The sequence below is a fragment of the Poecile atricapillus genome, chromosome 1, assembly GCF_030490865.1.
Source record: "Poecile atricapillus isolate bPoeAtr1 chromosome 1, bPoeAtr1.hap1, whole genome shotgun sequence".
Taxonomy (NCBI): domain Eukaryota; kingdom Metazoa; phylum Chordata; class Aves; order Passeriformes; family Paridae; genus Poecile; species Poecile atricapillus.
This window is the reverse complement of record NC_081249.1, coordinates 33260408-33282840: the sequence shown is the minus strand read 5'-3', so window position 1 is coordinate 33282840 and position 22433 is coordinate 33260408. Positions and strand designations below refer to the sequence as shown.

General features: G+C 38.7%; 1 protein-coding gene across 2 annotated transcripts in view; it reads left to right on the top strand.

Moving 5' to 3' along the window:
• CYFIP1 (cytoplasmic FMR1 interacting protein 1) overlaps positions 1–22433 on the top strand; it is a 74079-nt gene that overhangs the window by 15804 nt on the left and 35842 nt on the right. Inside the window, exons 2-20 of one of the 2 annotated variants that reach the window (XM_058830019.1) lie at positions 2656–2779; positions 3337–3426; positions 4017–4094; positions 5129–5230; positions 6713–6894; positions 7944–8040; positions 8179–8307; positions 9739–9843; positions 10005–10096; positions 11352–11469; positions 12170–12292; positions 14811–14936; positions 15235–15401; positions 17139–17286; positions 19157–19310; positions 20520–20676; positions 21236–21332; positions 21722–21798; positions 21895–22003. In XM_058830019.1, the coding sequence (XP_058686002.1) occupies positions 2663–2779; positions 3337–3426; positions 4017–4094; positions 5129–5230; positions 6713–6894; positions 7944–8040; positions 8179–8307; positions 9739–9843; positions 10005–10096; positions 11352–11469; positions 12170–12292; positions 14811–14936; positions 15235–15401; positions 17139–17286; positions 19157–19310; positions 20520–20676; positions 21236–21332; positions 21722–21798; positions 21895–22003 (2268 nt within the window). In that variant the 5' untranslated portion in view covers positions 2656–2662. Of the gene's footprint in view, positions 1–2655; positions 2780–3336; positions 3427–4016; positions 4095–5128; positions 5231–6712; positions 6895–7943; positions 8041–8178; positions 8308–9738; positions 9844–10004; positions 10097–11351; positions 11470–12169; positions 12293–14810; positions 14937–15234; positions 15402–17138; positions 17287–18704; positions 18853–19156; positions 19311–20519; positions 20677–21235; positions 21333–21721; positions 21799–21894; positions 22004–22433 lie in introns of both variants that reach the window. The other variant, XM_058830020.1, reaches the window with a different exon arrangement.

The window sequence follows — 22433 nt, the reverse complement described above, 5'->3', positions numbered from 1 at the left end:
ATGCTGATCTTTAGGAAATCATGCTGAAGGACACATACCACAACCCAGAGGGCAGCAGGAAGCTTTTGTTTCTTACTTGTGCCCCTGGCCTGTTAGCGAGGGTTTCCCAGACCTGTGCTATTAAATAGATGGCAGTGTAAGTCAGCTGGGATTTTGGGGTCTATTTTTAAATTGTTTTCTAAGTATTAAAAACAAATCCACAGATAGTCTAATGTCTTATAGTCTGAACACAGCTGATGCTGGAGGATTGCTCCTGTGCAGCTGTAAATATTGAGGGTAAAAGCATGCAGGTGTGCTTTCAGAATTGGGATGTATGGGCCACATCTTCAGAATATTCTCTTGTAGTGCTGAGGAAGTGCAAGTCAGGAGCTTGGATTTTGTGAATGACTAGCTCTGTTCAGCTGCAGAACTGGAGGCCATTGGTGGACCATGTTTTAGGAAAAGAAGAAAGATGTGTGGACTGGGGAGAGGGTGCTGATACTTCCCTTGCATGCAGTCACACCTTGCTTTGCACAGATAGTTGCAGATAGTTTTGCAGCAGATAGTTTTTGGTGTAGAACAGCTGGCCATTTTTCACTATGGGTTTTAAAACATTTTTTGTACTGCTTTTTGTGGGGGAGAGGGCTATGGGCCCACTGATCCCACCCCTGGCACATCCCAGAGTAGCTGCACACTGGGTGTTTGTACTTTGACAGGGAGGCTAAGGGGAAAAAAGTCTCAAGCTGGAAGGAGCCTCACAGTTAATCTGTTATCTTTTTTAGCTAAAGCTTGATCTGTAGATACTCAGACTCATATATAAAAATATAGATATAGACTTATCTGTAGATGTTATGACTAACTTGTCAGCTCGGTTTCCTCTAGAGTAAAACTGTTCAGTCTGGCCTCCTCACGGGACTTTTGCCCAGCCATTGAAGTTTTTTGGTGTGTGTTGGTTTATTGAAGGGAGGATACCATGTTCTTTGCTGGTCTCTAATTTGGGAATAATTGTGGTTCTTGTGTTGGGGCTTGATCTGGGTGTAGGCAGGTCTTGGGCAAACATCCTGCTGCAGGCTTCCCAGCCAGCACTCCTGTCAGTCCAGTCCTTCATCCCATTTTTGGCAAGGACTACAAATTGCACAATATGAGCACTGGCTTGTTTATTTATTTTAACAAAAACTGATATGCTCAGGCTGGGAGCAAGGTTTGGGCTAGGCATTCAAGAAGAAACAGATCTATGAATCTTTCTGTTGGTTTTTGTTTATAAAGTTGTTGGCAAGCTCTCTCCATATGTGGTACATTAGCTTTGAAGCAGTGGCTTGGTTCACAGGGTTGGTCTCTGGAGATAGACAGGTAGTCAATCCTGGTTGCTCTCTCCTTGGGGTCTGGGTTTTGGTTCTGTTTTTTTTTTTTTTGTTGGCTGAGCCCTTCCTTGGAGGTAAAGTTGCTGTTTCTGTGGATCTTTCTCCAGGAATCTGTAATTAGGTAAGAGAAAGTGAGGAGGTGTTTCTGCCAGGCCAATAAAAGTGCAGTGAGTGGTGGCATCACCAGCCCATATCAGCTGTCTTGCAGTGAGTTTTTGTCAAGGCTGCATTGGGATCTGCTTGTACTCTCCCTATATGTGGGGATGGTACATGCCAAGCAGGGTCCTGCTCCTCTGGCATGTGGGTGTTCAGTGTTCCCTTCCTCCTGCTTAGAGCTCAGGGCAGTGCTCAGCCGCTCCTTGCACCATAGGTGTATGGTTTTTCTCTGGTAAATGGGGGAAAATAACTTGCAAAAAAAATGAGACATCTTGATTAGAGATATTACCTAAAAATCAATATTTTTTTCACTCCACTGAGGAGAATGAGTAGATCATTATACAAAAGTGGATTACTGAGTTGTTCCACCCCATGTTTTCTTCCTAAATTTTCACAGCATCATAGAATGGGTAAGGTTGGAAAGGACTAAAGAGGCTCACCTGGTCCAACTTCCCTGCTGAAGCAGAGTCATCCTGGAGCACATGGCCCAGGATTGAAGCCAGACATTTCTTGAAAAGTTCCAGTGAAGGAGACTCTACAGTTTCTCTGGGCAACCTGTTCCAGTGCTTGATCAGTGGTCACAGATGGTCTAGATTTCTTCCCATTGCTCTTCTTGGTTCAAAACCCCAGGCAGTGGCAGCAGTCGAAGGTTATGGAGATTGCCATGGCCCTGAGGGGTCTGTCATCAACTACCCAAAGCAGATCTGGATGTACTAGGACATGAAACACTGGAGACTGCTGTCATCTTTTGACAGCCTGGTCTCCTGAAGATGATGTGGTTATAGAAACTGTAGTGTATAAAGTTTTGAAAGCACATTGGCTCAAAACTGAGCTTTAGAATCATCCTTTCCTTTATTGTTGATATATTTCTGGTGTCCAGCAGAACAGGTGGGGGAGGAGGAACATTTCTCAAGTCCTACAAGTAAGGACAAGGGTGTTAGTCTCAAAAGTTTTATTTAAACTTGTATTTGAAAATCAGCTGAGTTTCTTTTTGACTGTTTCCCTTCTGTTTTGGTTGAAGGGAAACTTCCCATTTCCCACAATATAAATTGCCTACTCTTCATGTTAGTCATTTGTTTACTGTGAATATACTAACACATATAAAGTTATGTCTGTGTGTATACATCTACATATCTATATATATGTATTTTCTAACCAGGTGCAAAATGACTGCTCAAGTAACTCTGGAGGATGCCTTGTCCAATGTTGACCTCTTGGAGGAATTACCATTGCCAGATCAGCAACCATGTATTGAGCCCCCACCCTCATCTCTTCTGTACCAGGTATTTTCTCATTACAGGGAAAAGTTTCCATTTCCCAGTGCTGTTAAGAAAGAGTATGTTCTGCCCAAAACCAAAGTGTGTTTATATTGGCAATATATATAAAAATTCTTTTCATAGAACCATAGGATGGTTTGGGTTGGAAGGGACTTTAAAGATCATCTAGTCCAATGCCTCTGTCATGGGCAGGAACACTTTCCACTAGACCAGGTTGCTAAAAGGCCCATCCAGCCTGGCCTTGAAGACTTCCAGGGATGGGTCAGCCACAACTTCTCTGAGCAACCTGTTCAGAGCCTCACCACCCTCACAGTCAATAATTTCATGCTAATACCTAATCTAAAGCTACTCTTAGTTTGAATCAATTCCCGTTTGTCCTGTAACTACATGCCCCTGTAAAAAGCTCCTCTCCAGCTCTCTTTCAGTACCCCTTTCAGTCCTGGATGTTGCCATAAGGTCTTCCAGAGCCTTCTCCAGGCTGAAAAATGCCAGGTGCTGAGTTTTCTTTCATAGGAGAGATGCTGCCATGGAAGACTTAATTCCATGTTTTCCTTTTTCTGCAGCCAAACTTCAACACTAATTTTGAAGACAGAAATGCATTTGTCACGGGTATTGCAAGATACATTGAGCAAGCTACAGTCCATTCTAGCATGGTAAGTAGATGTTCTGATACACACTTTTGTGTTACATAGAATAAAAGGACAGGAATGTGTCTTCTTGTAGTTCATTATAAGAATTATGGTCACAGAAAACAGTTAACCTACAACATTGCCAGGAGGAGGTAAGATGAAGAAGTGTGACTTTTCTTTTTTTTCAAGCACACGTCTCAAAAAATTTTTAAATTGCAAGTAAATTTTTAATTTTTAAAATTTTTAAATTTTTAAATTGCCTTTCCTCTTGAGCAACTACTGTTGTACAAAAGTTCCCTTCTTTCATGGCATTCTTGGAAAATTAGGAATAATATGTCTTATAATTCTATATTTCTAGAATTTCTAGAATCTAATTTCTATTTATACTTATAGATCACAGTGTCATTAGTTTTGGGAAGAAAGAAACCAGTCTGATCTGGGGAGCTAATAACTGATGATGCATTGATTCAGCTTGCAATATATGTGTGTTTGTACATATACATTCTCATAAGAGAAATAGGTTCATTTGGACAAGGGCTTGGAATGACAGAAGACACATGGATATAATGCTTTTGTATTACAATTCCTAATTGTATTGAGTGTCTTCCCTACAGAATGAAATGTTAGAAGAAGGTCAGGAATATGCAATCATGTTGTACACATGGAGAAGTTGCTCAAGAGCCATTCCCCAGGTAAAGGATGAAAACTACTGTCATGCAACGTGTGAACTTATGTATTGTTTTAGTGTGGAGTTACACAGAGATTTGTCAGTGAGATACAAAGTGGATTCTGCTTTGATTCCTGAATTGTTAAGCTGGACATGCCATAGAACAGTGTCTTTTAGCACTTGGGAACCAGTTGAATTTTTTTTTTTATTACAAGACATCTATAGCAATACCTCACGGACCTCATGTCAGTCTTACTTTTTGGTTCAAGAATAGTATAAGGTTAATGTGCTTTAAAAGGAAAACTTTAGATTATGGGATCTGCTTGAGATCAACTTTCCATTCAAGGGAATGGACTCTTCCCACTCCCAGTTTAATACTTGAATTCAAAACAGGTAGCATAGCTTGTAACAATTAATATTCAGGTTAAACACGTAAGTTTCTAGACACTACTACTTCAAGGTAGCCACTTGCAAAAGGTCAGAGCTACACCATGCTTTCTTGACCTGTATACAAAAAAAAACAAACCCTCCTGTGAATAGGCACAAATCAGCTTCAAGTGTCATGGGGTGGGAAGAATATTAAGAGGTGTCAGAAAACTGAACACAATTATTACCACAAATTGACTCCTTCCTTTTTAACGAATTTGTAATGCAATTATTTTTATACTGAAATGCAAGGAAGGCTTACCTTGTGGTTTAAGTGTTTAGAGTGGAAGTAAGGTAACCTGTTTTAATTTACAATCTGGCCCTATTTTAGTGCATGATTTTGCACTAGTGGCTTAATGTGAAAAGGTTATACCCTATACACCTTACAGAGGTGTTTGACAACTAAATTACTAGCTGTAAGGTAGTAGGAAAATCTTAGATTGTTTTGGCATTTTTTACACACAGTTAAGCTTAGAAGATTAGCATAAGATTAGCAAACTTGGAAGTTTTTGTTTTTAAGTTTGTCTCTTTATGATGACAACTGATTCATGAAAATGAATGAATGAAAATCTTAGTTGCTGAGGCTTTATTGGGGAAAGTTCCAGGTATAACAACCTCTTCAATTATCCACAGGTCAAGTGCAACGAGCAGCCTAACAGAGTAGAAATTTATGAGAAAACTGTGGAAGTTCTGGAGCCAGAAGTGACAAAACTGATGAATTTTATGTATTTTCAGGTAAAAGGAATGGGAACAATATTTGTCAGTACGCTTGTAATTTTATATTTCTGCTTCATATTGTATACTGTATACTGAGTACTGTATGTACTCAGGTTCTGAACCTAGTCATTATATGTTAGTAAAAACACACCATATTCTCTCACAGAAGGCCAGAAATTTTAATGCCTATCTTAAGAACTTGAGTCAATCTCCATTAGGACTTTCAACAAAGATTCAAAAGTAGCTGTGTATAGTCCCTATGCAGCACATGGCGACAGAGATCTGTCACTTTAGGAAGAAAGGAAATAGAAATACAATGTGTTTCACATATAAATCTCCGCACAGAAAACATTTGCTGGGGAATGAGGGATCCACAAGTCTGGACAGCAGAGCAGCAGGTGCAACTTTGCTATGGTGATTCATAATTGAGGCAAGCCCAGTTGTTGTGACCTGCCAGCCACCCGAGCTGGAGAATAGCAGTCTGTCTTGCTTTCTCCTCCCTCCTGGCAGCTTGCCATCCATTTCAATGGACTGAGGATGTTTCCAGGCATTATTCAGAGATGGAGCAACTAGAGCCTGTGAGACCCGGAGCACACAGGAAGGAGGAGATTGTTGAACTCAGTAAGACCCCAGGTTGAGGAAGGCGACAGGAAATGTTACATTTCATTCAGTCTCCTTTCATTCAAGCAGATTAGAGCTCTAAAATCAGAACAGATTCCTTTCTACATTTGAAGGTGCTGTCTTTTTCATATTTGTAGTCTCCATCTGAAATGGCGCTGGTGTGCACTTGGAAATAAGCCCTCAAATAAACATGTGCCAGGATGACTTAAGAGAGCTGGCATGTACAGTGTGCTGTGAATTTTTGTTTGTTTGTTTGAAGGGAGCGTTCATATAATTTGCTTTTTAATTCATATATATTTACCAAAGAGAATTAAATTCCTTTTTTTTGAGGGAATTGAAACTTCATGGAATCATAAAATAGTTTGAGTTGGAAAGGGTCTTGAAAACCATATAATCCAACCCCCATGCAGTGAAATGGGGTATTTTCTACTAGATCAGGTTGTTCAGAGCCCCATCTAAGCTGGCCTTGAGCACTTCCAGGGATAGGGTATCCACAGCTTTTCTGGGCAACCTCTTCCAGTGCCTCACCACCCTCACTGTAAAAAACTTCTTCCTTACATCCAATCTAAACTGACACCCTTTTAGTTTAAAAAACATTACCCCTTGTCCTATTTTTTATTTGTATTTTTAATTACTTTTATCTGCAAAGAAGATAGGTCAGGCAAGCTTGGTGGCAACAATCACTGGTGGCACTTGTAGCACACATCAAGGAGGAGCTGAAAGGCCTGTACTCATGCCTTGCTAGTTTTGCATGCTTTAAACATTTTTCTGCTTCACTGGAGCTTTCCACTGAACCAGCTCTACGTACATCATAAAACTTTGTCCCTGGAAATGTCATGGCTTTTAGTCCCTGTTTTTTCTGTCATTTCCCCCCATTAGAGAAATGCAATTGAACGGTTTTGTGGAGAGGTGAGACGCTTGTGCCATGCAGAGAGAAGGAAGGACTTTGTGTCTGAAGCCTATCTGATCACGCTGGGCAAATTCATCAACATGTTTGCGGTGTTGGATGAGTTGAAAAATATGAAGTGCAGCGTGAAGAATGACCACTCAGCCTACAAGCGGTAAGTGGCAAGGGGCAGCAGGACCCGAGCCTTCACTGCCGGGATTCAGGCCTCCCACGAGATGGCAGCAGCTGCTTTTTTTCTGACAGCTTTTTCTTCAAAAATAGTCTCTTCACACATGGGACAAGCTACCTTGAAACTAGGGATGGCTTGACTGCAGTTAGGCAGTTTTCTTTGTCCTGTTCTTCCAGCAGCAAAAGGATTTTCTGCCTTTAATGCCAAGCTGCCAATACTTACATCTTGGTGTATACTAAATGTAATGCGTGTACTTTGTTCAGTAAAGTTTCTGTTTTGAAGTTTGAGAGGCAGCTGGCTTTCTGGTCTCTTGTGCTACTCCTGATCTATTCTATTCTTGGCACGCATTTTGGACATTTGTAGCTAAGAGTTGTTATACTTGTTACTAAGATGTTTCAGCTTTGCTGTTCAAAATCATTATCAGGCATAGCAGGGAAGGGAGTGGGTGAGATACCTGTGGCCAAATTCTGTACTAGATCTACCAGATGGTGTCGGGTATCTTCTGTTGAACACAGCAGTCAGAGCAGCAGGGCAAGATGGCCTTCATGCCAGCTCTAGCATCTGTGGTCTTTCATGCAGAAAACTATTCAGTCAATGACTAGCCAAATTTACCTGTGTTGCTCCTCCTTACGTGAGATTTAGTTTCTCCCTCCACCTGTTGTAGTTGTTGTTGTGCATGGAGACCTCTTAAACTTACTTGGCTTGCTTTTCTTTTTCTTTGGAGGTGTGTTTCTAGAGGCCAAATGCTTGTTTTCTGGAAGACTGACTTTCCTGGGTTGTTGAGTGGCTTGGATCTATAGACCCACAGCTGCACGTAGTTGGAGCCCTATAGCCAATGTTTTTTTTATTTGTGCTTTATCGCACCTTCTAAGTAGGAATGAAGTGAGGAATTCAGGATAGTAAACCAGTTTATTTTGGATAGATTAAGTCCCTCCCTCTCTTCTAGTGAACTTTTCACCTTTTTTTTGAGGAGATAGGTTTACTTACAAACAGTCCTGGCCAAGGGAAATACAGTTTTTCTTCTGTTTTTAAAGAGCTGCTCAGTTCCTGCGGAAAATGGCAGATCCTCAGTCCATTCAAGAGTCTCAGAACCTTTCCATGTTCCTTGCCAACCACAACAAGATAACACAAGTAAGCTTGAATTGTCTTCTTGCAAGTTACCTAATGCTTTGCAAAAGTATTAAAAAAAAGTTCTTCCACTTTGGCAGTAACTTTTTTCCCAGTCAGTGCAACTAGTTAACTCATATACTTTTTTTTTTTTTCCTCCAGTCTTTGCAGCAGCAGTTGGAGGTGATAGTTGGCTATGAAGAGCTGCTTGCAGATATTGTGAACTTGTGTGTGGACTACTATGAAAACAAAATGTATCTAACACCTAGTGAGAAACATATGCTTTTGAAAGTAAGTTTCTTTTGGGTACAAAATTTAAAACAGAAAGTTGAGGAAGAGTGCAGGTGTTTGAATTCCAGATTGTTTCTGGTTCTTTTTTTTTAAAGGAACCAGATTAATCAAATAATTCAAATTACTGCTTTTCCCCATCACTTTTCTTTTTTTTTTTGTATTACATGCTAAAATTATTTGAAAGCTTTTAATCCATTTTTGTTTTTCATAAATTGAAGTTGACCCATTTGAACTGCATTCAATTCTGTGGAATTGTGTTTATATGAAGTTTGATGACAGCAGAAAGCAACTACTGCATTTAATTTTAGATATGTGGCAAGATAGTTTAAAAAGCTTTTGGAAGTAAGGTTGAGTATCAAATATTTCAGAGAACAAGTATCTTGAAATTAGGATTAATAAATCAGTTTAGTTAGCTGGAGTATATACTTGTAATAAGAGGGTGCTGGGAGGTATGAAATGTGGCTGATATCAGCTGCACGTCTTGCAGTGGTAGAAAAGATAAAGAGTAAGAGCTAAAAATTTGCATCATGACAAATATTTTAAATCACTTTAATGTTTAACTTCTGTAGAGCTCTCTTTATTAGGAGTAAACAGAAATCCTCTGAAACCACACATGAACTCTAGAGCATTTGCGTTCTATCTACAAGGGTGCCCAGTGTGACTTTTGTATTTAGGCCTTTTATTCAGTTGAGATGCTTAGAACACAGTAAGTTGCTCTGCTTGGCTCCTTTAAATACTAAACAGAATCCAAGAATATGCTGAGTTGGCAGGGACCCACAAGTATCATTGAGTCCAATTCCTGGCCCTGCAGAGCACCATCCCCAAGGGTCACACCATGTGCCTGAGAGTGTTGTCCAAACACTTCTTGAGCTCTGCCAGGCTGGTGCTGTGACCACTTACTTCCCTCTGGAGCCTGTTCCAATGCCCAGCCACCCTCTGGGTGAAGAGCCTTTTCCTGATAGATTTCTGACCGTACGTTAATTCAATACCTTGGACAAAATGTAATTAAATTTCTTCTAGATCCTTCTGAGCTCTTGTGGAGGTACTGAAAGCCAGAAGAGCAATCACTCATAGATATTAAATCTAAACTTCTATTACCAAATCAGTTTGCATGTACAGAATTTAAATAAAATGGAAGTGAAAAGAAAAGCACTAAATATAGCCAGACTCTTGTTTCAATGAGATTATTTTTTAATGCTAAGCCTTTAAGGGTAACTGATCAGTCTAATGTTAATGTTAAAACTGGTAATACAGGTAAAAAAAGATACAGGTACAGAAATGTATGTATTTGAAAATGTATTCTGTTTGAAGGAGGTTGGGTGTTTCAGGATTGTTTTTAAAATGTTACTTTTTTAATTATATGTAGAACAGACTTACAGGTTTTTACTTTTGCAGTCCTTTTGTGGAAGGCCTAATTTTTTCCTTTTTCAGGTAATGGGCTTTGGATTATACCTGATGGATGGAAGTGTCAGTAACATCTATAAGTTGGATGCAAAGAAAAGGATAAATTTAGCCAAGATAGACAAGTACTTTAAGGTTGGTTAAGATGTGATTTTAAAGGTAGTTTCTCTTGCATTTTAAATATGTTTAAATAGAAAAAAAAATCAATTTGGGATATAATATGGATAAATAATGGTTTCCTTTCACTACAATTTATGTTAGTAATTTATCTAATCTGATTTGTTCCCTGTGTACAGCAGTTGCAGGTTGTCCCACTGTTTGGTGACATGCAGATTGAACTTGCCAGATACATTAAGACCAGTGCCCATTACGAGGAAAATAAATCCAGGTAGGAAGGAGAAAGAAACAGAGTGGAGCATCTGGGATGGGGAAGATCTGACCCTTGGAGTATATTTTCATACTCAGCTGTTAGTCCATGGGTCTGTGGTAATTAATAGGATTTTCACTTCATCATGCTTTTGGTGTGGGTATTTCACTATAAATGTATTCATGTAATGGATATAACTAAAGAAACAGATGGTTTAAAAACCTTTCTCTGCTGCTGAGCTCATTCATGTATCTGTGACATTTATCAGCTGGGTTGGAAGAAATTAATTTTATCTTACACTAATGTAGTTTTTATTTTTTCCTTTAAATTTGAAACTTTCTTTAAAAGAAATGAAGGATTTTACTAAGCGAGGTGAGCAGTAGTAGTGCATGGGTGACTAGGCATGTGTACATTGTACATGGAGCAGCAACTTAGCTTGTCTCCCCCCTATTTTTATTTTTTTTTTTTTTTGGCTAGGTGTGCAGCACACTGAAATGGTTGGAAAATGCAGCCAGTTGTTGCATTAATGGATCCATGGTTTTTGGTTATTGCTTTGTTTTAGTGAACCTTTCTGTACTCCTCCAAGACCTTGCCTCCATGCAGTTACATGAATTTAGAATGTTGTGCTTTGCATTTTAATTCCTGCAGAAAAAAACCACATAACTTGCATGTAATTGCTAAGAGAAAATCAATGGCAATGGGCCTACTGAGCTACTAAAAATGTGAGGCTACTTAACATGACGTTCTTGGTAGCATGTTTTTTGTGTGCCTCTTCATAACATGTTAATAGTACTTGATAATGTGTCTTTTATAGCTGGGAGCATACTATACACTCTTCAGAGTCCAACAAGAATAAACAAAAAAAAATATCTGCAGGTGGCTAGATGTATCTTACAGCCTATACCTGTACTTCTGCCCTACCTTTTAATCCTTTTTGATCTTGTGCTCTTGAAGCGAGATGCTGGTTCGTATTTCATAGCAGCAACCTTTAAAAAACAAAAAGTAAAACTCCCAAAACAGAAAAGAAAAACTTCACAGTTTTTGCTTAAGACTTGGAAGAAGTGCTATTTGAACTCAGAAGGGCAGTTCATCACTAATGGCTTGTGCAGGGGTAAAGGTAGAGGTGTGACGAGACAAAAAACCTCAAACAACAGGGAAGGAAAACATATTAAAAAACAAAAAAAGTAATGTATTGTGGATCTTTCTTTGCTGTATCAGTTGTGCTGTTTATTGTCAAAACTCATCTAGATGGGGTTTTTCTTGTCTTCTGAACCAGATGGACGTGCACATCTTCCAGCAGCAGTCCCCAGTACAATATATGTGAGCAGATGATCCAAATTAGAGAAGACCATATGCGTTTCATATCTGAACTGGCTCGTTACAGCAACAGTGAGGTGAGTGGGGTTACAGCTACATATGCAAATTACACCTCACTCATTGACAGTTAATGGCTCACTCATTAAGTATCTGAAAAGCAGGTAAATCTCTGGCTTGCTAAATGACAAATCTTGGCCACCTGAGTCAAGAAAAGCTGGCTGTGAGTCTAATCCTCGTTCTCTGACTTATATTTGCACTATTTAAATTTACCATAATAATGACACATCGTACAAACTCTAATGTCCTTCTGCCTCTTCCTCTCTACCTCAGATTTATCCTAGAAATTCTGGTATGTCTCATTTAGGATATACTGTCTAGTCCTTACTCCAAACAGGAGCTTGTAGCAGTTTAAACAAAACTAGGTTAAGAGATTAGTAAAAGAATACGGAAATGCATATGTATACACACTCTTACATATATAGTATATAGAGACAACAAATAAATATGTATATAGTATATAATTGATATCTTGAATTCATCTGCAACAATATTGGGGTCATTAGGGATACCAGTGATTTCTGTCTCTTGACCAAAATCTGTGAAGTTTCATAAGTCTCTGAAGAAAAAGCTGATGTTAGATGACAAAGCAGGTGTTAGTATATGATGCTGTTTTAGTGCTTCAATCAATGTAGAAATTCAGCTGTAGGTGCTGAATACAGCATGTTCTGATGTGGAATTGGGTGTGGATTTTTTTGGTGTTTTTTTAATAATTTCTAGGTGGTGACTGGGTCTGGTCGACAGGAAGCTCAAAAAACAGATGCAGAATATCGGAAGCTCTTTGATCTCTCTCTCCAAGGCCTGCAGCTTCTCTCCCAGTGGAGTGCCCATGTCATGGAAGTGGTATGTAACACGGGAAATAAAAACAGATGAAAAAGAGGAGACTTGCTGAGGTTAGACAGAATAAAATAGCTTTGCTTTACTGGACTGAAAAATGCATGTTGTGTTTTCAAAGGATCACAGAATATTCTGAATTGGAAAGGACCCAACAAGAATCTTCTTCCCTTAGTTTCCCTCTTCCTTCACTCCTTTTCTCCTTCTGCCTCAAACCTCATTCTTAGAGGGGTGGCATATGAGATTTTCAGAGTCTAGGAATAATGTTGCTGCTTTGAAGATCCAGTAGCACATAGCTCACACAGTACATTCAACTTGTTCTATTTAATGGGTAGGTTGTCACCTGTGAACCTTCACCAGATGTTTTAATGTCACTCTTGATACAAATATTTTGTAGACTAAGAGTTCATCATTTCCTTCTAAACATTATTTAAAAATGATATTGTTAGAAACATCTGTACTGACATGCAGTCACTGAGGAAGTGACAGAACAGCTCCAACTGGCTGTGTTTAGACATCACTGCTGAGTAAATTGAAGCATGTATGGTTTTAATACACAAAAATGGATGGAAGGTCTCCCATTGGCTTTAGATGGGGCTTTTAATCAAAAGGAAAGTGAATGCAGGAAAACCAAAATGTGTGAGGAGATAAGGGAGAGGAAATAAAGAACATGCTGAGTTGTTGCTCTATATTGCAATAGTTTATTTTAAAAACAGATGTCAGTTAGGAAAGTGACTGTGCTTTTTTCCAATAAGAAGCTGTTTAAGGCAGAAATTGAATAGAAGGATGCAAGAGTCCTTGTCATGCTGCAGACATTGGATAAAAGCTGTGTGCCTTAGCTGAACCAAAACATGTTATAGGAAGGGTTGAAATGTGATTTACTGTATGAGAGAAGCCTGACTTGCTCCTCTTCTGCCTCAGATATCTCAGGGGGCATGAAATAATTTGCAGTATGTGACTCCAGTGCAGTCACAGTGTGCATAGCTGGAGAACCAGTTTTCTGTCTCGTTTGTATTTTTAACTGCCTCTTTTAAAAGCCAGTAGATGAGTCATGATTTTCCCTGTATTATCCTATTCCTATTTAAATCCACAGTGTATTTAATGGTGAAAATCTTGTTCTCCTTTTCTCTTCTAAAAGAAGAATTCCTTTCTTATTCCTTGCCTCTGCAGCTCCTAGACTTGCACCCTTTATTTCTGTCATCACAAATTCCTGCATCCAGGTCTCTTCACAGTGAAAATCTTCCTATTTTATTATATCTCTGAAGGAAGTCTCTCATTCTTAGCTCTGTTTCTATCCTACTCATTCCAAGACAAACTTTCTCTGAGCATCACAGCATGTTTTTTGGCTATTTTCACTGCTTTTCATTGTCTTTCTAGTTTGTATGGATTCCCATAAATACTTCTTACCTAAGTTCAAGTTTGTGTTCACCTTCTTCCTGTCCTACTGAGAATTTATTCTGATATGGAGTATCCTAATTATTTACTTGTCTCCACCTTCACTGAGTATCCATGAACATAGTCACATGCATCATGTTCAGATAAAAACTTGCAGCATGTGTTTGTTGTGCATCTTAACCCTGCCAGTTTAATGCCCCCAAAGAGCTTCATCTTTGTTTAATCATTTCCTCAGTGTCCTCTTTGTGGCACTCAGGTTTCGGGGTGTGATGCTCCCCTTTGCCATAGGTGAATTCATGCCATTAATCCATTATAGTAGGCAAATTTATATTGCTCTGTAATCTAACGTTTATGCTAAAGTGGTGTCAACCAGATCTTACTATGTGATGAACTCAAACTGTGAGAAAATTGTATTTAAATGTGACTAGGATTTTTCACTTGATGTACCCTGATGGATATTAGGCCAGCCTGACACTGCTCAGGAACATTTTGAGCTGTTTGCAGTGACTGAAAAGGCAGTATTTAGGAGAAGTGCATGCTGTGCAGATCATATTGTCACAGATAATTCCTCACAGCTATTTCCTCACATTTCAGCTGCGTAAACTTAAATATCAACCCCCCTCTCTCTCCAGAAAAAACCTGACAACCCAAACCTGTAGTTTACTTGTTGTGTTTTGAAATCTGAATGTGAATATTTCATCAAGTAGAAAGTTCCTCTTTTTGTGTGTGGCTCTGATGGATTTTTTTTTCTTATGTTCTGAAGTCTTCCTGTGTTTCTCATATTTGAAGCAGAGAAGAAACTTTTGCCTGTGTTAACATTTGCACAGTAGAAAACGCCCTTAAGTGCAATACCTGTTGAGTTTGAGTGGCAATTCTTCGGAATAATACAGAATCACTGGTTTTCAGGAAAAGATTTTAGGAAAATTATTGTTTGGCATTTCCACCAGATAGTCGTTTCAGAATTTATGCAAGGCTTGAACGTAGTATCAAATACTATTCCTCAAATATTCATGAGAACACTAATTCTTGAAGCATGTTATTTGTGTCCATCTGCATTTTGTGTTTCTCAAGCATTTTTGTATTTTTTGTTCCCCCATCTTTTTTCCTCCCTCTTCTGCCTTGTGAACTGCAGTACTCATGGAAGCTAGTTCACCCAACTGACAAATATTCCAATAAAGATTGTCCTGACAATGCAGAAGAGTATGAAAGAGCAACAAGATACAATTATACTAGCGAGGAGAAGTTTGCTTTGGTTGAGGTAAGAGAAATGTTTTTCTCTAGAGATTTTCTAAAGATTAATTCTATACAAAAGAGAACATTCTCTATAAGCCTTTTGCATACCCAGTGCAGAAAGCCAGCCTGCCATGTGCTGACTCTGAAGCAACATGTGCTCCTCCATTCAGTGCATAGGAGGAGCACAGCAAATCTATCCTTTATCGTTTGCAACTTGTTAATTCCTCTTTTCTCATTTTTTGTGTTTAAAAATGCAGTTTGTACAAATATACAAACAAAATACAAAAGATACATTTGTCTGGGTTGTTTGTTTTTTTTTTCAGGTGATTGCCATGATCAAAGGTCTTCAGGTGCTGATGGGACGAATGGAAAGTGTTTTCAATCATGCCATTCGTCATACAATTTACGCAGCTCTTCAGGACTTTGCCCAGGTCACACTTAGGGAGCCATTAAGACAAGCCATTAAAAAGAAGAAAAATGTCATTCAGAGGTAGCATTACCGTTTTTATCTTTTTCTATATTCTTTCCTCCAGACCTTAGTAAATTAGTTGCAGAATTACACAGATGTTAAATTCGATCTCTCTAAGTCTGTACTCCCAATCTGTCTGGCATTCGTGGTTAGCTTGGCTGGATATGAACTGGAAGTTGAGGAAGTCTGAAGTTAAAAATGAATGGCTCCCAGCATGGCTACAGCAGGAATCCAGGCTGTCCTAAGATAGGACTACTTTAGGAAGTCTTGTTGTCCCTGTTGTTTATTTTTATTTTAAGAAAATACAAATACAGTAATACTGAAAGCAAGATTAGTGTTTGTATTTTGAAGAAAGGTTTCACTGTCCACTTTATTATTCCATTGTGTCCTTTCCTTGTGTCTCATGTTTATTCCACTCTCTCTTCTCACTGCCTCTCAGCATTCTGTCTTACTTCTCAGCTGCTGCTGCTTTTGGCTTATTAGCCTTACACTTCTCTTCCATCTGCCCATGCTGATGAGTGACATTTCCTGACCTTATTTTTTTTGTCCCTAATTGTTTGCTTTTAATATTGACTTGTTTATAATTTGTTTACTCCCACATTTCATTGCAAAGCTCTTAGAGGTGAAAGTCCTTAACTAATTAGGCTATTGCTAAATGCTCTGACTACCACAAAAATGTCATTGTAAGCTAAGAATAAATAAATTGCTCCACATTATTAGGTTTACAGAAAGAGTCTTTTTGTCAAAGGATTTTAATGAAGTAGAAAAATATTACTTTCATACCTGCTCAGATTTGAGATGAGACATTTTCTTGATCATTCAGCATGCCACAAGATATATCTGACTATGTTCCTGCCAGATATCTGAGTTCCAGTTCAGTATTTGGAGATGAAGCTGTTTGTATAAATTTCAGCTGAATTTTGGAATCTGGATTTCTTCTGGAATTCTGTTTTTTTATTCAAGTCATCATTGTCAATCAATTTGGTTAATAATCTGCTTTGGTTTGATTAAATATTAATTGATTTCATAGTGAATATGTATTCAGATTAGTATAAATTTGGTTTGATTCATCCAGTTCTGGGGTCCTCAACACAAGAAAGATAGAAAGGGTTAGAAAGGGTCCATGAAAATGATCAGAGGGCTGGAACACTTCTGATATGAAGACAGGCTGGGAGAGCTGGGGTAGTTCAGACTGGAGAAGAAAAGGCTCTGGGATGCCTTATTACAGCTTTCCAGTACCTTACAGGGGCTTAGGACAAAGAGGGAGAAGGCCTTTTTATGCAGGCAGACGGTGACAGGACCAGGAGCAATGGTTTTACTGAAAGAGGAAGGCAGATTTAGATTAGGTATTAGGAAGAAATCCTTTATTTGGAGGGTAATTAAACACTGTTACAGGTTGCCCAGAGAAGTTGTGGATGCCCCATCCCTGGAAGTGTCCAAGGCCAGGCTGAATGGAGCCCTGAGCAGCCTGATGTTAGTGAAAGGTGGCTCTGCCCTTGGCAGGAGGGAAGTTGGAACTAGATGGTCTTTAAGGGCTCTACACTACCTTTTCTGATAAACAGCATGGAGTGTTTATTTTGTGGATGTGTCATTCTTGAAGACATTGGTGAAATTGTTTGTTCTTGGTTGGAATTACTCTGAGCTCCTAAATTCTGTTGCAAAGTTTCTGTGCTCATGGAGGAATGCTTATAAAAAGTAAAGAGTTCTATCAGGGCACTTGGATGCGCTGCAGTCTGAAGGAGTGGGAATTGTGTTCAGTGTTTTGCAGGCCATAAGGAAGACAGTGTGTGACTGGGAAGCAGGTCACGAGCCATTCAATGACCCAGCTCTAAGGGGAGAGAAGGACCCCAAAAGTGGTTTTGACATCAAAGTCCCAAGACGTGCAGTGGGACCTTCCAGCACTCAGGTATTTTCCTGTCTGGTGGCTGTAGTATCTGTCAACAATTATTGCATGAGGTGTTTTCTTTCTGTCCTGAACTATTTTAAAATTACAGGTTTTATTGCAGTCTTTTTTTTTATGCTAAAATTCTACTCTGATTTATATTTGCAAAATTATATGCACTTAACCAAGATCTTCTGCCTGTAATTGCAGATTGCTGTGATTTTCTACTCTGATACATAATTTTTCCAAGTGTTCAATCTCTTTAATTTGATTTTCTGGGAACAAATATTTTCTCATTGAGCTCCTTATGTTTTTAAAATAATATTTTTGAACTATATTTTGAATTATATTTGAATTATTTCTTGTCTGACTCAAGACTGACTTTTGTCTCTGGTATGGCTGGTAAAAACTTTTGTTAAGTCACACTATTCAGTAGATGTCTAGTAGTTTTAAAATATGTTTAAATTATAAGTGAACATCTGTTAAAATATGGGAAAGAATATTACTTCTGACAAAATCCCTTGCAGTGTTCATTAATGAATGATAAATCTGGTCCCTAGAATCTAATTTGTCTGCTGCTGCCACTAAAATGACATATTTCAGATGTTTTCTGTGGTAGTCATCAAAATTCCATACCTAGATGCTCATTCCTGTTACCTCCATATAGTTCTCTTTTTTATTTAATTTGTGGATTTGTTTGGAGGGTGTATGGTCTGATATTCATAGCTCATCTGAGAAATTGGGGTGAAAAATTGAAGGCAACTGTGGTTTGTGAAGACAATCTTTTAATACCTAAAATTTGTGGGAAAGACAGCACATATGGTTAATAATTTTGGGTAATAAAAAATTGCTTAATTTGTGATAAAATTGGTTTAATGAAGATTTTGTTTTGATAATTGCAGAAAAATTGTTTTGATTTCTAATTTCCTGGGGTGAAAGAAAAGGTTAAATATCACTACCAGTTTGCTTCTCCAGTGCTTTAAGGGCTTTGCTTCACCTTTGCAACAGGCTGTTTAGAGTATGTGTTTCTATCTGCTTTTTCTTCTCTTGGGCTGGCACACTTGTCTGTCTGGGTAGACAGGAAGGCAAGAGGTTGAATATATCCATTTTAGATAGGTTTTCATGGGGCTCTAAAATGGCTGTGTATGAATGGGTAATTGGTGCTACCTGGAAATTTTTTCTGAATCGTTTGATAAGCTAATGGCTCCCTGAGCATCCTCTGAAATGAGCAGGAACTTTCCCTTTGCTTGAGGGAGCCCCAGATTGCAGTGATTATTCTGAACAACCTTTCTGTATGACCTCCTCTGCATGCTTACTGTGCTGCTTTTCATTTTTAACAAACTAACATGTTTTCTCTGCTTCTCTTTCCCGTTCCTTATTTACCCATGTGTTTTTATTAACGGATTCTCTTCCCCTGCCTGCCCCTGTCTGTTGGTTTTTAGCTCTTCATGGTTCGCACTATGACAGAGTCCTTAAACTCTGCTGAGCTGTTGAAGCAGCTCAAGTCTCTGGGACTGGAAAAGCTATTGCATGTGACACACAAGTTTCTGAGGCAGTCCTACATCTATCCGCCTCTTTTAAACTTTGGTGGTAAGACATTACTTATTACTTTTACTTTTTGTGGTGATGTGAACTGTTCCACTGCAAATGGTCTGCTGCTGATTGTCAGTGGAGGTCCCCTTGGCATGGGTAGGCATTTGTGCTGGTGTGTAGGCTAGTGTTGCATCTGTTCCTCTTGCCTCAAAGGCTTTTGTCCACACAGTGCCAGTTTTCAGTTTGAAGTGGAGCAGTCGCTTACTGATAGTAATTCTCAGTGTTGCTCAACTAATGTACCATGTGTATTTTCCTTTTTTCCCTCCCCTTTCCACCATAATTGTTTCCTTTAATGATACAGCTTTACATGGTGAGAACTATGTTAGAGTCCCTCATTGCTGACAAAAGTGGTTCCAAGAAAACCTTGAGAAGTAGCCTTGAGGGGCCCACCATATTGGACATAGAAAAATTCCATCGCGAGTCTTTCTTCTACACTCATTTGATAAATTTCAGTGGTAAGATATGTAGATGATCAGTGTCCAGCTTAGCATGTCCTAACACCTCTAACACGACCTGGAAAATGTTTCCGATTGCCTAAGTCAACTTAACCTTTGGTTTATGTATCCAAAGCCTTGGTCTGTCCAAACTTTTTCTGAGATAGCACTTAGTATTGTTGTGGGATTTTTATTTTGACTTGTTATACGTTTGTTTCTAATGCGTCAAATTTCATATTGTTACCTCCCTTTTCTATTTTCTTTATGTATGTACTTATATAAAAAATAAGCCTCTACACATTGAAATTTTTTAAAGGAAGTAGTTTTTGTGTTTTGGGAGATTTTTTTGGTTGTTTTTGTTTTAAGTACAGAGGAAACAAATTCTCTGTTGTGGTAAATTCGATGTCATTTCACTACTCTTACTATTCAGTTAATTGTAATCGGAAACATGCTGTCCTAAAGAATTCACCTACTGACATTGAGTGTACCTAGTCCTTGTCATCACCATGCTGTGTTGTCTTTCATTTTTGTTTTGCTGCTGGTCTCCTTTACCCTTGGAGAAGGGGGAGCCTGTTAATATCATAGTGCTACTGGGGAACGGCGCTGCAAAAGGTCTTCAGAAGGTCTTAGTGTAAAAAGTTCATTCCTGTTTTAGTTCACTAGCATTTGGGAAAAGAAGGATGGTACCAAATATTTTCTGGAGAGGTGGGAAGCACACCTCTGGGCCCTTGACAGCATCCTTAGAAACTTGTTGTTTTAATCCCTACTTCATGTGTCTGTCTGTCATTTTCTGCCCATCTAATCAACAGGAACATGTGGAGCAATTCAGTCCTCCATAGGGAAGGATGGTACTGGGAGTTCCAGTGCAATTTTGCTTCCTTCACTTGCTGCTTCCCAAATTCAACGTATGGCTTTCTCAGCCCCCAAGTGAGAAATTGAACTAGAAATCCCTTTTTACTGGTGTACACAGTTTTTATGTTTACCTGATAGTCTCATCCACTTCCACTCTTCTTTTTTTTCTATAAGAAGGCACCGCTTTGGGGGCCAGTGAGGAGTTCAAAACTCATGGGCTTTACATTTTGAATTTGCTTTAGATTATTTGGCCTATGTACAGCTTTAGTGACTTGCACCTGCTTTTTTTGTTTTGCATTGCATCATCCGAATCACAAGTTGTATTGTACCTGATGTATTTCTATAAGAAGTATAATTCTCCCTTATTTATTCTGAAAGAAACCCTGCAGCAATGCTGTGATCTGTCCCAGCTGTGGTTCAGGGAATTCTTCTTAGAGTTGACCATGGGCAGAAGAATCCAGTTTCCCATTGAGATGTCCATGCCTTGGATTTTGACGGATCATATTTTGGAGACAAAAGAGGCATCAATGATGGAGTAAGACCACTTGTGCTCTTCCACTGAAATGATTATTCTCAATGATTGCCATTCCTTATTATAATGTTGCTGCTTTAATTGGTTTTAACAAGTAGTCATTAAGAAGGTATTCTAAACATTAATAAACTTCTTGTCTTACATTTGCCCATTTTCAGATTCTATAAAGTTTTCTTTTTGAAGTGAGTCATTGAAATACTAAACCTTTCATATAGGTATCATTGCACCAGCCACTTACTTTGCTCCTTGAGTTCTCCTTACTTATTCTTCAAAGATGTCGAACATACGAATGGAAGCCTAGTTCCATTTTGATGGACAGCTACGTCTAGAAAACAAGTTTGGGACTTCAAATATATCTACACCTTTTCTTGAACCACCTAATATTTTCTTAAACGAAAAATTGTGATCTTTTTTATATAAACTATAAAAAGAGAAAGATCCTGTTTTCGTGAACCACTTGTGGATTACAATATTGACTGGCTTACATCATCTTGGCTGCACCATCTGAAAGAATCATAACTTTTATACACATGTAACTCTCGTGTTTTATTTTTTCTTGCAGGTATGTTCTGTATTCTTTGGACCTTTATAATGACAGTGCTCATTATGCACTTACCAAATTTAAGAAGCAGTTCCTCTATGATGAAATTGAGGCAGAGGTAAAGTAACCTTACCTATTGGAGAAAAATAACCTGTACCTGAATGTGAAAATCATGCTAAAGGGCAAGGCCTTTGTACAAGATTAAGAACAGCTGGAGATAATAGAAAAACTGAGAAGACGGATCAGAAGATGAGTAACTGGTTGGGTAATATGTTGTGAAGGAACCTGTAGACCTGTGCAAAAATGCCTCACGTTAATGCTGAAAACTGTAGACCTGTGCAAAAATCCCTCACATTAATGCTGATAATTGAATGACATCTTCTCTTGTATTGGGAAATATGGATCTATTAACTTTCTTGACTATGTTTGATGAACAGTGGGAGGTCTTAGATAAGCTCTTTTTTTAATTTTAGGTGTCTCTAAACATATGATATTTTTCTCCCCAAGGTAAACCTGTGTTTTGACCAATTTGTTTACAAGCTGGCAGACCAAATATTTGCATACTACAAGGCGATGGCTGGCAGGTAGCTATTCCTTCCACTATGAGAGCTTTTTTTCACACTATTCTGCTCTGCTTTGCTGTTTAGTATATCTTAAGCATTTTCTTCCTTTCTTCATAGCCTGCTTCTGGATAAACGGCTGCGTTCAGAGTGCAAGAACCAGGGAGCAACCATTCAGCTGCTGCAGTCCAACCGCTACGAGACACTGCTGAAACAGAGACATGTTCAAGTGAGTTAACTCCTACCATGTTGTATTTGAGTTGCTTGGCAACTTTCCAATGGTGTTGATTTATGTAGGGAGACAAAACTCATTTTGTGCTTAATGTTCTGTCATCTCAGTAGCACAGCTGAACATTTGAGATCTGCTTTGTTGTCGCATGAAGGTGTAAATAAAGAAAAAAGCCTTAAAAGATCCCATTTTAATGCAAATGTCTGTTGCAGTTAAGAAAACATGAACCAAATAGGAATGCCATGGGTGGTAGCGTTGTCTTCTTAGTAATGTCTTTCACCAGTGTTCAGTGTGTTGTTGGCACGATGTTGTGGAAGCATAAAATGCTGATATAAGTACTTAAATGCAGATGCAATGTGTACTTTTACTTCTTTTTGTGAGAATTGGGATGCAAATTGTAGTACCGCATTTGCTCATGAATGTATAAATT